The sequence below is a fragment of the Dysidea avara genome, chromosome 8 (genome assembly GCF_963678975.1).
Source record: "Dysidea avara chromosome 8, odDysAvar1.4, whole genome shotgun sequence".
Classification (NCBI taxonomy): Eukaryota; Metazoa; Porifera; class Demospongiae; order Dictyoceratida; family Dysideidae; genus Dysidea; species Dysidea avara.
Genome location: NC_089279.1, coordinates 17,109,550 through 17,122,053, shown reverse-complemented (window position 1 = coordinate 17,122,053; position 12,504 = coordinate 17,109,550). Strand labels below are relative to the sequence as shown.

The 12,504-nt window shown below is 38.7% G+C and overlaps 1 protein-coding gene across 1 annotated transcript; it reads left to right on the top strand.

Moving 5' to 3' along the window:
* Window positions 1-741: 741 nt before the first annotated feature.
* Window positions 742-4,609, top strand: LOC136264806 (uncharacterized). Its single transcript, XM_066059575.1, has 5 exons — window positions 742-1,149; window positions 1,835-2,143; window positions 2,209-2,329; window positions 3,749-4,156; window positions 4,245-4,609. Exons 1-5 carry the CDS (start codon window positions 742-744, stop codon window positions 4,607-4,609), a joined length of 1,611 nt encoding a protein of 536 aa, XP_065915647.1.
* Window positions 4,610-12,504: the final 7,895 nt, after the last annotated feature.

Below are 12,504 nucleotides of genomic sequence, written 5' to 3'. Positions count from 1 at the left end.
GCGGCCAAGAAACAGCTGTGATGGTAGCTAGGACTCGGCAACAAATTCACCTGAATTGTCATTATTAAAATTTTTGCCATTTACCTACCATCACAGCCATTTCTTGTTGGATTTCACATCTTTTTCACCATGACTTTTAGAGGCTGCACCCTTTTTTTACAGCTTGGCTGTTTTGGATTAGATATCACTTTTTGTATTTGTATACTCCAAAGCTGGCCATTACCAGCTTTGGGGCCTCTTTTTACCTGTCTTTTTTTACTACAGGAAGGGAAATTAGATGTAAAGCAGTTGTAGAGTTATACATACATTTTTTATAATTGTACAATTTTTATATAACAAGCTTTTCTCAACAGGCCAAAAGAATGTAACTATCCAATTTTGGACAGTTAATCCTTGTTACAAATTACTATGTAACTAGTTATATTACTGTAGTTACTTTAATGTACTGGGGGTGTACTGCATAACTTAGTTACAGAAGTAGCTGAACTCTCTACTATATCACTTGTTTGCAGAGACAATTATAATTTTTTAAAACCCCTGGCCAGTAAAATTGTCAGGCAAACTAAAGCTTTACCTGACATTGATACACTGCTGCTTTACACAATTTGACATTAAGGGAATACATCAATAGATTTACTTCGCTTTAGATTAGTTGCTAGAGCTATAGTTGTGCCTCGTCAATGTAACGTGGTAGTGAGGGTAGTGAACACAGAATTAACACCAGTGAAACTCTACAAGAATATGAAAATTGCTAATGCTGAGCCTGTTGAAGACCACAGTATTTGTGAAATCTCAAATGGGAAAAGTGACCAAGAAGTGAACAGTGACGAAGCATTTGAGATGATTTTGGCAAAGCCCCTACCCAATGATGTAACACCAGATCAAAAAGAGAAATTCTTTGCACTGATGGCACATCTTGGCAGATGGTCCAGGAAACTAGGTCGCACAGGAATATTAAAGCACAGTATTGACACTGGCATTGTCACACCTATCTGTCAGCAAGCCAGGAGGGTATCTTTTCTTCACAGAGAAACTGTGCACAACTTACTGCAGGACATGTTATCTAAAAATATTTTATCACCATCACAGAGCCCTTGGACTTCACCAATCATGTTAGTGGCGAAGAAGGATGTGTCAACAAGGTTTTGTGTAAATTATAGAAGACTTAATGCAGTCACCCGCAAAGATGCCTATACCCCCTCCCTAGGGTTGATGATAGTTTGGACACCCTAACGGCTCCAGGTGGTTTTCAACACTTGGCTTGAGAAGTGGTTATTGGCAAGTGGAAATGGCCCCAGAACACCGAACAAAGACAGCATTTTGTACGCAGGAAGGGCTCTTCGAGTTTAATGTTATGCCATTCAGATTATGTAATGCGCCTGCCACTTTTCAATGGCTAAAGGACTCAGTGCTAGCAGGGCTTCAATGGTCAGCTTGTTTAGATTATATTGACGACATCATCATAATGGGTAAAACTTTGCACTCACACCAGGGTGCTTATCGTTGTGGTAAATCTACTGAAGATATTTTGTTATTGGCAGTCGATCATATTGCTATATGATTGGATAAAGGCAGTGTAGTTTGTGCTGCATTTATTGACTTGAGGAAGGCGTTTGACTCACTTGATCACTGCCTGCTATTACAAAGAATTTCTGAACTTGGTGTTCACAGTACAGCAGTGGAATGGTTTAAAGATTATCTGTCTAACCGTTATCACAGAATTAAGTCATCTGCTACATTTTCATCATGGAGACTTATGAAGGGTGGCATACCCCGGGGGAGTGCTCTTGGGCCATTGTTGTTTTTAATTTATATGAATTCTCTTCCAACACAGTTGGCCAATGGTCTACTTTTACAGTTTGCAGATGATACAACTATTATTTGTACTGGTTCCACCCCAGCTGCTGTACAAAATACTATGTGCTCTCAACTCTCATTAATACAGCAGTGGATTTTACAGTGTAGAATGGAAATTAACTTTAAAAAATCTTCCGTTATGTGGTTTAAAACCTCCAATCGTTCCACAAAGTTTACACATCCTTCTATATCTGTTGGTGGTGTTGTTCTACAAGTTACTGAGAAACAGAAGTATTTAGGACTTATTCTTGACTCTACTATGTCTTGGACCCATCATGTTGCTAATGTGTGCCATAAAATGTCGTACTATCTATGTTTGCTTAGGTCTCATCAACATGTTATTGACAATAGTTTGATGAAGATGTTATTGGAATCCCTGGTATTGTCTCATTTGTCTTACTGTGTAACAGTTTGGGGACCATCACTGGGAAGCACTCTACTGCAAAGACTTCAGAGGATGCAGAACCGTGCAGTAAGGCTGTGTTATGACCTAAGGAAATATGATCATGTGTCTGAATTTTATCATAGATGGCAATGGTTGCCACTGCCTTATTTTATTCAGTTTAAATCACTGTGTTTAATGTACCACCAGTACCACCAAGTTAAATGTATTCCACTCGAACCACCAATTATTTTCGGTGGAACTACTTCTTATAGTACAAGGACACCAGTATATTGTGCAAACATACCTATGTTCCACTTATGCTTTACTCAACGTTTTTCGTTATAAAACTATTCAATGGTGGAATGCATTACCATCATCTGTAACTGGCTGTATTAATTCTCTATTTTATAAGTATGTGGATGTCCTTAAGCAGCACTGTGACTCACTCCTTTGATAACATTAATATGATTGTAACTATAATTATGCATGTTTTTTGTTTGTGTGTGTGTGTGTGTGTGTGTGTGTTGTAAGTTGTTTACTTTGGTTGTCTTTGTATCGGTTATACCTTGCTTTGTTTAGTTTTGTGTGTATTATTTATGTATTGTATGTGTCCCTCTGGGCAAGGAAGAATGGCTGTAGCCGATTGCTCGGAGATTAATTAAAATATTCAGTCAGTTCAGTCAGTAAGTCAAGTGACTAGATCTAAGTCCTTGTAGGTTAGGTAATCCTAAGGCTGTAGCACATGTTGCTGTCAGACCTTCAGTGCTGGTCACTGTAAAGCGCTAATAATAATAAATAATATAAATCAAAATCAAATCAAATCATACGAGAAACGTACAAGCTGTATTTGAAAGGCTGAGGCAAGCTGGCCTAAAGCTACACTCTGAGAAATGTCAATTCTTACAACAGGAAGTTTACTTCCTTGGTCATGTTGTCTCTGCACATGGACTTCTACCTGATCCTCAAAAGACATTTAATTAAGGTAAAAGAATGGCCAACTCCATGTACAGTACAAGAGGTACAACAATTTCTTGGATTAGCAAACTACTACTGTCGATTTATTCACAATTTTGCTATAATTGCTAAGCCACTCAACCAACTTACAGAGAAGCATACTAAGTTTCAATGGAATGAAGACTGCCAAAATGCATTTATTGCCTTGAAGACTTGTCTTACCTCAGCCCCAATTCTAGCTCTACCTGACTGGTCAAGCCTGGAGCTATGCTATCCCAGATTTATCAGGATGGCAGTGAACATGTTATTGCCTATGCCAGCCGCACCTTGAACAAGGCAGAGCGCAACTATTGTGTGACCCACAAGAACTACTAGCAGTTGTCACTTTTATGAAACATTTCCATCAGTACCTTGTTGGCTGCAACTTTACAGTGCGAACTGATCATGATATAGTGTGGCTTCAGAACTTTAGATCTCCTGATCATGAGGGGCAAATGGCCAGATGGCTTGAGATTTTACAGGGTTATCACTTCAATATCATTCATTGACTAGGGTGGAAACACAATAATGCAGATGCATTGTCACGGTTACCATGTAACCAGTGTGGAAGAGAGTCACACTTGGACAAACCTGAAGAGCGAATTGCTGCAATATCAACCTCCAATTGTACGGGTGGTCACTCAACCCAGAATATTAGAAATTTTCAGCTTAATGATCCCTGCATTGGTGAACTGCTACTTGCACATGAGAGGAACCAGAAACCTGCACAAGATCAGACCAAAGGTAAAGACCTAGAGTACCGTAGATTACTACAACAGTGGGAGCAGTTAACTGTTAGAAATGACATCCAGTTTGTTCACCCTAGTCATGATGAGGGATGGTTGCAATTGGTGGTACCACATAATTTAAGGGATGAAATTCTAAAGGAAGCTCATGAAGGAATAAGTGGTGGCCATCTGGGTCAAGAGAAGACTTTACACTGGTTAAAGGAGAGATTTTATTGGCCTGGCAATTACAATGATGTATGCAATTGGTGCCTGACTTGTAGACTGTGCAACCAGAAAGACTCCTGCACCAGCACAAAGAGCACCCATGGGAACAATTAATGCAGGCTACCCTACACAAGTTATGGCAGCGAATTTTGTAGGACCATTACCAAGTGGTAATTCATACATTCTGGTAGTGGGTGACTATTTTACCAAATGGATGGAAGCTCTCCCAGTCCCCAATAAAGAGGTTGTTACTGTTGCTGAGAAGTTAGTTGACGAGGTTTTTCTTCAATACTCTATTCCAGAGCAGCTACATTCATACCAGGGTGCACAATTCAAATCTCAGTTGTGGGAGAAGTATGCAAGCTGCCTACACATTAACAAAACATGGACTACCCTTACCACCCTCAATGCGACAGACTAGTTGAGCGATTTAATAGAATATTGCTTAACATGTTGGCTACTTGTGCAAGTGATCACCCATTTGATTGGGAGAAGCATATTCGTAAGGTGTGTATGGCTTATAACAGTAGTGTTCAGTTGTCCACTGGATATACGCCATTTTATCTTATGTTTAGTCGGCAAGTCAGACTATCTTTACACACTAAGTATGGGACAGAAGAACATCATGTAGCTCAATCTCCATCTGAATATGCCATACTCTGAAGGAAAGACTAACAACAGCATTAATTTTGCTTTATTATTATTATTATTATTATTATTAACACTTTACAGTGACCAGCTTTAGTGAGGGAGAACGATTGGCAACAACACTCAATGGCGGATCCAGGATGGGGCATTTGGGGCAAATGCCCCCCCCCCCCTCTCCTCCTTGTGGAGGAACCAGCCATGCTTCTGATTAAAACAGCTAGTAAGTTTTATGTCAGGCCAACCAAGATCAGTTTAAAACTTACAAAAATATGCACATTTTACTAGCATTTATTACAAATTCACCTGAGACCAAAGCGAAACGGAAGTCAAACTAACTGTAAAATAGTCACCCAGCACCTTCGTGCGTACTAAGCGCCTCTAAAAATAATTATCGTGTTGCTGTTATTTAAGACATTCAGAGCCTTTTAAACAGTTTTAAGACTTCACAACCATCTGAAAAGGCCAAAATGGCAAATATCAACAGTGAGACACCACTAAGAGGTGATTATTTGCTGCTTTTTTGCAGCACTGAACTATAGAAAATATGGTTCTCCCCATGCATGCAACCACCTACAACTTACCCTATTTGTGCCCCTCCCCTAGCCAGCTCCTGGATCCGCCCCTGAACACATCAACGCCAAAAAGAATGGTATAGGTAGGGTCCGCAATCCGAAAAATCAACTTCTACAAATCAATCCCCCTACCATTGTGGGATGTTCATTGTAGTATCCCAATGCTTGATCCACCATGAAACCGGAGGCACGATTGTTGTCTTCACAGAAATATTGTTTTCAGTATCTCGCAAGATGCAAAATTTATTTTTTAAATTTCGTGCTCCACACAAAGGACCGGATGAAACTTGCTACTTAGCCAAATCGTATCCAGAGTTGTTGTAGTTGAAAAGTACGCACATAAATAAGTAAATGATTTGCTGGGTGCCCGGCACAGGGTTGCTTTCTTTGAAAAAACAGACAAAGAGATGCGAAGTTTCGAATTCAAACTGCCCTACCACCCAGGGCAAGAGAAGCCAACTCTTCCTCATAGTGTTTCGATACGGTTGGGTGCATAGTCTGTCTATGCTGTTAGTTTGGAAAGGATCTGAGACTTCTCACCATCTGGGTGACGAGCGTCAAAATTTTCTGCAGCATTAAAGAATTTCTAGCCATTTCCAGCACTTCAGCAGCCACAACAATCATCAATTATAAACTAAAACTATGGCAAAATATGTCCCTGAACGTTTGGTAACAGCGGTTGTCAATTATTATTTCATCCACGGCTTCCACGCCTCGCTCTAAGCTATGCATCAAGGGAGGCAACAAAATCGTCCAAATTTGACTTCACCTCTCACGCTCCACAGCAGCTTCAAATCTCCACTAGATCACCCTACATCACCATTATGCTGCAAAACACCCAAAAACAAACCGAAAAAAGCACAAAACCTTTCATTTTTGGTTCGAGCTGGGTGGAGCTCCTGGTGAGCTGCTGGTATACTGCATCATATGAAATCACAGAAACACCAACTGCTACTACCACCAAACGTTTTGATCCATCATTTATCATCATTCTAAACAAAATTAAGTGACCAGTGTGGCATCAGAAGTACTGGAAAGCACTTTGGTACCATTGAGAGAATCCCTTGAAATGACGCACGAAAATTTTGACGTTCTTCACCCAGATGGTGAGAAGTCTCAGATCCTTTCTAGACTAACAGCATAGACAGACTATGCATCCAACCTTATCACGTCACCATGAGGAAGAGTTGGCTTTTCTTGTCTTGGCTGGTAGGGCAGTTTGAATTCGAAAATTATTGTTTGGCTTTCTACTTTTTGAAAGAAAGCAACCCTGTGCCGGGAACCCAGCCAATCATTTGCTTATTACTGTGCGTACTTTTTAACTACATTAACTCTAGATAATATCTAGCTAAGCAGCAAGTTCTATCCTGTTCTTTGTGTGGAGCACGAAATTTTAAAAATAATTTTTGCATCTCACGAAATACTAAAATCGATATTTCTGTGAAGACAACAATCGTGCCTCCGGTTTCATGGTGGATCTAGCAATGGGATACCACAATGAACATCCCACAATGGTAGGGGGATCGATTTGTAAAAGTTGATTTTTCGGATTGCGGACCCTAGTATAGGTTATATAGAGCCGGCACCGGTTACACTGTTTTTCCGGCTATTTTCCGGTAGTAGAGGGTATAATACTTAGAATGTTACATGCATTAAAAAATTGGCAAGTTATATAGTGCCAGAAGTCACGTGCATTTAGACAAAAAAAAACCTAAGAAAGCGAAAAAAAAAGTTGTCTCAGCAAGGGCTCGAACCCAGGCATCCGTACTCATAAGCAATGTTCGCAACGATTATACCACCGGTGCTGCAGCTTTTTATTTATTTATTTATTTATTTTTATATGTAGAAGTCACTTCACTTCAGTCGGATGTTTATAAGGTAGAAACTAAAACGAGGCGAGTACCGGTGCTGCAGCTACTCACCTCGTTTTAGTTTCTACCTTATAAACATCCGACTGAAGTGAAGTGACTTCTTCATATAACAAGAGTAAAGAAGAAACCAAAGCTGAACCCTAGCCTACCCCTAACGCTAAGGAACTACTTTTCGCGTCCCCTAAACAGGGGCGGATCCAGACTTATAGAAAGGGGGGGGGGGGGGGGGGGGTCAAAAATGAACTGAGGCACTACATTGTCTCTGGTTTGATAAGGTGAGACCAAAAAAAAAAAAAAAAAGGTCACAGCTTGCTGAAAATAGCTGCCCACCTCACCAACCACGTATTTATAGCTGATAAAGTACATAAAAATCCTTAAATAGCTCACTACACACTGTTCTAATACTGTGACTGCTTTATTCGAGTGACTGCTCTATTAGAGTATCTCGATCTTGGTATACTAAAATTTTTGGAGGGGGGGTCAACAGCCCCCTTTGACCCCCCCCTGTATTCGCCCCTGGCGAATTTTTTTTTTGGACGCACTTCTAGTGATGGGCGATACCAGGATTTTCAGAACGATACGATATCAATACGATATTGACTAAAATTGACCGATATTGATACTTTTCGATACGATATTGTAACATTAATTTGCACGTGTAAATTGCTAGTTTTCTCACATAATTTGATATTAGGTAGCTATGGCTATACACAATGGGGATTTCCTGTCCACATACACAAAAGTAACAGTAATTAGAAAATTGCTGAAGGTAATGGAAAGCTACAATTAACTATTAAATAAGCTAAAATAGACATTTTAAAATTAAATCAGATCACGTGATGTATCGTATCGAAATATCGAGTTTTGAAAAATATATCGATACTTTTCGATATCAGCAAAAAATCAAACGATACGATATAATATCGATATATCGCCCAACACTACGCACTTCTGACTTAGAAAATTTTTCATGTTTTGTGAACTTACCGTCAAAAGTTTTCTTAGTTTTACGGAAAGCAACATTGTTTGCGGAGAAGGAAAAGGTCTCTGTATTAAGTGTGTTGGTCGTCTTCAAAGATGTTGTGAACAACGGACGAGATGGATATTTCTTCCTTGCCGCCCGCCTGTCATCTCACAACACTGGTGTGACTCGATCGCTGAAAACTTCTAGGCTATGGGTAAACACCTCGAACAGGCTCTGCCTTCTGTGTACACCCTCCAGTGCCTAACTGGTAAAGTAGATAACAACAACAACTTCGAGTGAAGGCCAAGGTGAAGGCATGAAAGGATAGAAGGATACTTGTAAGAAGGTGTCACAAGTAATAACAACAGTTGGGAACTGAATGTGTACTTTGTGACTATTGAGGGCTGTAATGGTAGACTCTGGGTATCTAAATCAGTAAATGTTTATGTTATCTTTACAGCGACCAGAACTGAAGGTCTGCATGCATGTCACTAATTTTACAATATGTAGCTACTCAGTGGATTTGAAAATATTGTTACTTGTGTACTATAGGAATAGTGTTTTTTTTGCTATAACATCTGTGGAGCTCCATTACAGTGAAACCTTTTATTATTGGACACATCTGTTATCCAGTAGTCTAACACTGTACTGCCTGTTCCATCAATCATCAAGGATGTATCCAGGTTTAGAATACAAGAAACAAGGTTAGGCCCAGAGGATTTAGTGTGGGGCCTTAGGCCACTCCAAATAAATTCTCTGTTTCCTGTCCGCCACTCGCATCTAGTTACTGTCAGCTCTAACTATTCCATTACTCCATATTCTTCCATTATTTTCCTGTTATTCTTGCATACTGACAGACACAGTAAAAGCCATTTTGAAACAGTGTCAGCAACGCTATCAAGTCAACACAAACTTCATGTTTGTGCTATTTTTGCAACTTAAAAAGGAAGAAACAAGCTTATGCGTGCTTTTATGGTTGTACTAGGCAAATAATGGCTTGAAAAGCTGCATCCCCGAATCATTTAACACTATACCTTGATAGTCAAGCAACCTTGATTATAATTTTAGTTCAGATTTAGCCTTAATAAAATATACATGAGCATCGGGTTATAGAGGTTTCACTGTACTTTTGTTAGCATTTATTACACTTGTTCACAAAATTGATGCAACAACTATTCAACCTTGACCACTACTCAATATAAAACAATGTTTTTTTTTAATTATGACACTGCTCAAATTCAGCCACTGTTAAAGGTGTGGTGGTGTTTAGCTATGTAAAAATGGTACTTGTATTATGCATGAAGTATATAATTATACTTAAGGCTTGGGACCTAATTAACATGGATGTTATATCATGACGGGTGATCTTTCAACAAAGTCTTAAAATACACATGAGCTATGTTTGGGACCTACTTGAGTTGGTCACTTTAAATGAGATAATCTTATTAATGAGCTTGTCGAGTATACCTTAGCTATGTTTGGGACCTAGCTACTCAACGTGGTCACTGTAATGAAGTAGTCTTATTAATGAGGTCATGCAGTACATCTTTAACTAGAGACATACTTGATATCGTCACTATAATGAGGTGGTCTCAATGAGGTTGTCAAGTACACCTTAACTATGTTTGTTACTCTACGTGAGCATTACTATATTAAGCATTATAAGGTATCATTGTGTATGTATGTATGTACTTGTTGTGTTCACATACTGATTTGGCTTCCATAAACACAAAATCAAACTTATCTTTTGAATTGCTGGCTAAATAGACCACCACATTGGAACTGGAGAGTCTGGTTTCTGCAGCTTTGGCACTTCTATAGCCATGGCTTTGTTGGAAATGATGTTTAGTGAGCTGGAAAACCATGAAGGGCCAGTCGCATATACACAAGAAGCCAGTACAATACTTATGCATTACTGTAGATGCATACAGAGATAACTTGCTGAGTGTGAGGTCTACAATATAGTGTACTAGGAAAAGTAAATGCTATCACATTGTTTTAAATAGCTGCTAAAGAGTATACTACATAACTACATGATGTTGTACATAATAATCACTGACTCGTAGAATATTCTTAACGTCGATGTAGTAAGTAATATATGTGACTAGATTTGTTAGCTCACATACGTACGTACATGCTTGTGAAATTCTCAGGTATCACATTAAAGTGTTCAAGAATGACAAAGCTATGTCCATCTATACCTTCAAATCAACCAGGCTGCTTGAAGACATCTTACGTTTGACAGCCTTGTACAAAGGCAGCTGAATGTATTGCTCAAGTGGAGCAAGGGAAATTATGTATAGATGTAGCAATCAAGTTGCAAGGTAGTATACCAGAATTGCAAGTTGTGCAAACTGGTAGATCCAATCAGATATTGCAAATCAATATATGTGACCAGATTTGCAAAAAGGAGTCTTCCATACACATCCTATTTACCAAATTTGACGATTAATAACTTAAGATTGGAAAAAGATATTGACTTGAAATTTGGTTAGTAGTGAGTACTGACATAGCTTAATTGATGGAGAAAATGTCAGGTTTATATGTTAACTGAACACTAAGTTATGGCCTCCCAAGTTTAGAGAATTGGATGTGTGCGGAAGACCCCTTTTGCAAATCTGGTCACATATGGGCAAAAAAAATTTTTTTTAATCTATAAAAGTAGGACCTCAAGTAAGTATCAACTAATTGGTAGATGTGCAGCATGACCTCAATATCCAGCCAATCATTAATGGTCGTTACAATGATGTTCATCTTATCTTCAAATGTGCAGCTGAACTCAATGTGTATGCACACGTCTCCAATAGCTGACAGTTGATTACATTTTTTTGGTTTCAGCATTACCCTTACATGTTTGATTATTGGGTGGAAAAGAGATGGATGTGGTGGTTCTTCCTTTGTTGGTCAAATAGCCAGTACAATGATTTGACTTATTCTTGCCAATTATATTGTTAGTCCATATAAATCATCACACCAAGGTCTTCAACAATAATTACATGTGGTCTAAAGTATAGCTGTGTGATTTAAATCTAAATTTTGAGTAGTATAGTTAAGTAGTTAGGTTACTTTTCTTCAACATAAATAACAATCTGGTTCCATGGTCTGGTCAATGGCTGACCTGTTTTGGGTAGAAAGCCAAAACAGTTATAATTTCATGACCACGGTCAACCTAAGCAAATTACATTCCCAGGCAATATGCTACCTTTGAATGCCCATTATGTGACCACATTGTGAAATAGGTCTTCCAAATTAATTTTGATGATTCATAACTGCAGACTGGATAGCTATAGATAGCTATTGGCATGATGTTTGGTCACAGGTTAGTATTAACATACATTAATTTGATCATGGATACTGCAATAAGTCTGTGGATCAAGTCACTACCTGGTCTGGGATTTATTCCTGGCCATTCCTATAATTACTAGCTACTTTGGTCATTCCAATAATTATTCAAAAGCGGATGAGACCCACTAAACCTGGACAAAATGTAACCCAAATGATGAAGGCACTTACAATGTTGGTAAGAATGACAGCATCAGTAACATGAATTCACAAAGCAGTATTCAAGGGTGCAGTGCAATTGTAGAACAAAAACAAAATTCTTCTGAGAGCCAAAGATGTGGCACAACACAATATTTAAAACTCTTACAGAGTGGATCCCATTTGTATTTTGCAGACTTTGAATGAAGCTAGTAAGGCCACTCCAAATAAATTCTCTGTTTCTCTTAGCAGGCGGTCCATATATTTCTATTATGAAATTGGCAGCTTTTCAAGTTATTATTTGCCTATAGGTACAGCCATAGCAAACAATGTAATAACATTTTCAGCTTGTACCTTCATAATTTACATTGCAAGAATAACACAAACATGAACAGTGATAACATTCTGACATGTGAGCTGGCAAACCTTGCAAAACCAATTTTATTAAGCCTGTACAGTATGCAGAAAACAATGGAAGAATACGGAATAATGAAACAGCTGGGAATAAAGAGATGCAGGTGGTGGATGGGAAACAGAATTTATTTGGAGTGTCTTAAAACGAGTGCTAACCTTTTCATACCCCGGCAGTTGCAAACTTTATTCAATCACACAATACTATGGTACATACCGTAATGAAAATGATGTTAACTTTACACAGAACAAACAAACTACTGTGGTCACAACCTGGATACATACATAATGACATTTAATTCAAGTACAAGATAGCTATAGGTAGTTTCACTCTCAGAGTGTATACAGCAAACAAGGATATTACAGTCAC

What these genes read in the sequence shown, in the direction of transcription:
- LOC136264806 (XM_066059575.1), top strand. Translation starts at nt 742, where the DNA reads ATGAAAATTGCTAATGCTGAGCCTGTTGAAGACCACAGTATTTGTGAA. An exon ending in GGACCCATCATGTTGCTAAT is followed by an intron (nt 2,144 to 2,208) that starts GTGTGCCATAAA and finishes TATTGACAATAG; the next exon opens with TTTGATGAAGATGTTATTGG. An exon ending in AGAGGATGCAGAACCGTGCA is followed by an intron (nt 2,330 to 3,748) that starts GTAAGGCTGTGT and finishes TTCATTGACTAG; the next exon opens with GGTGGAAACACAATAATGCA.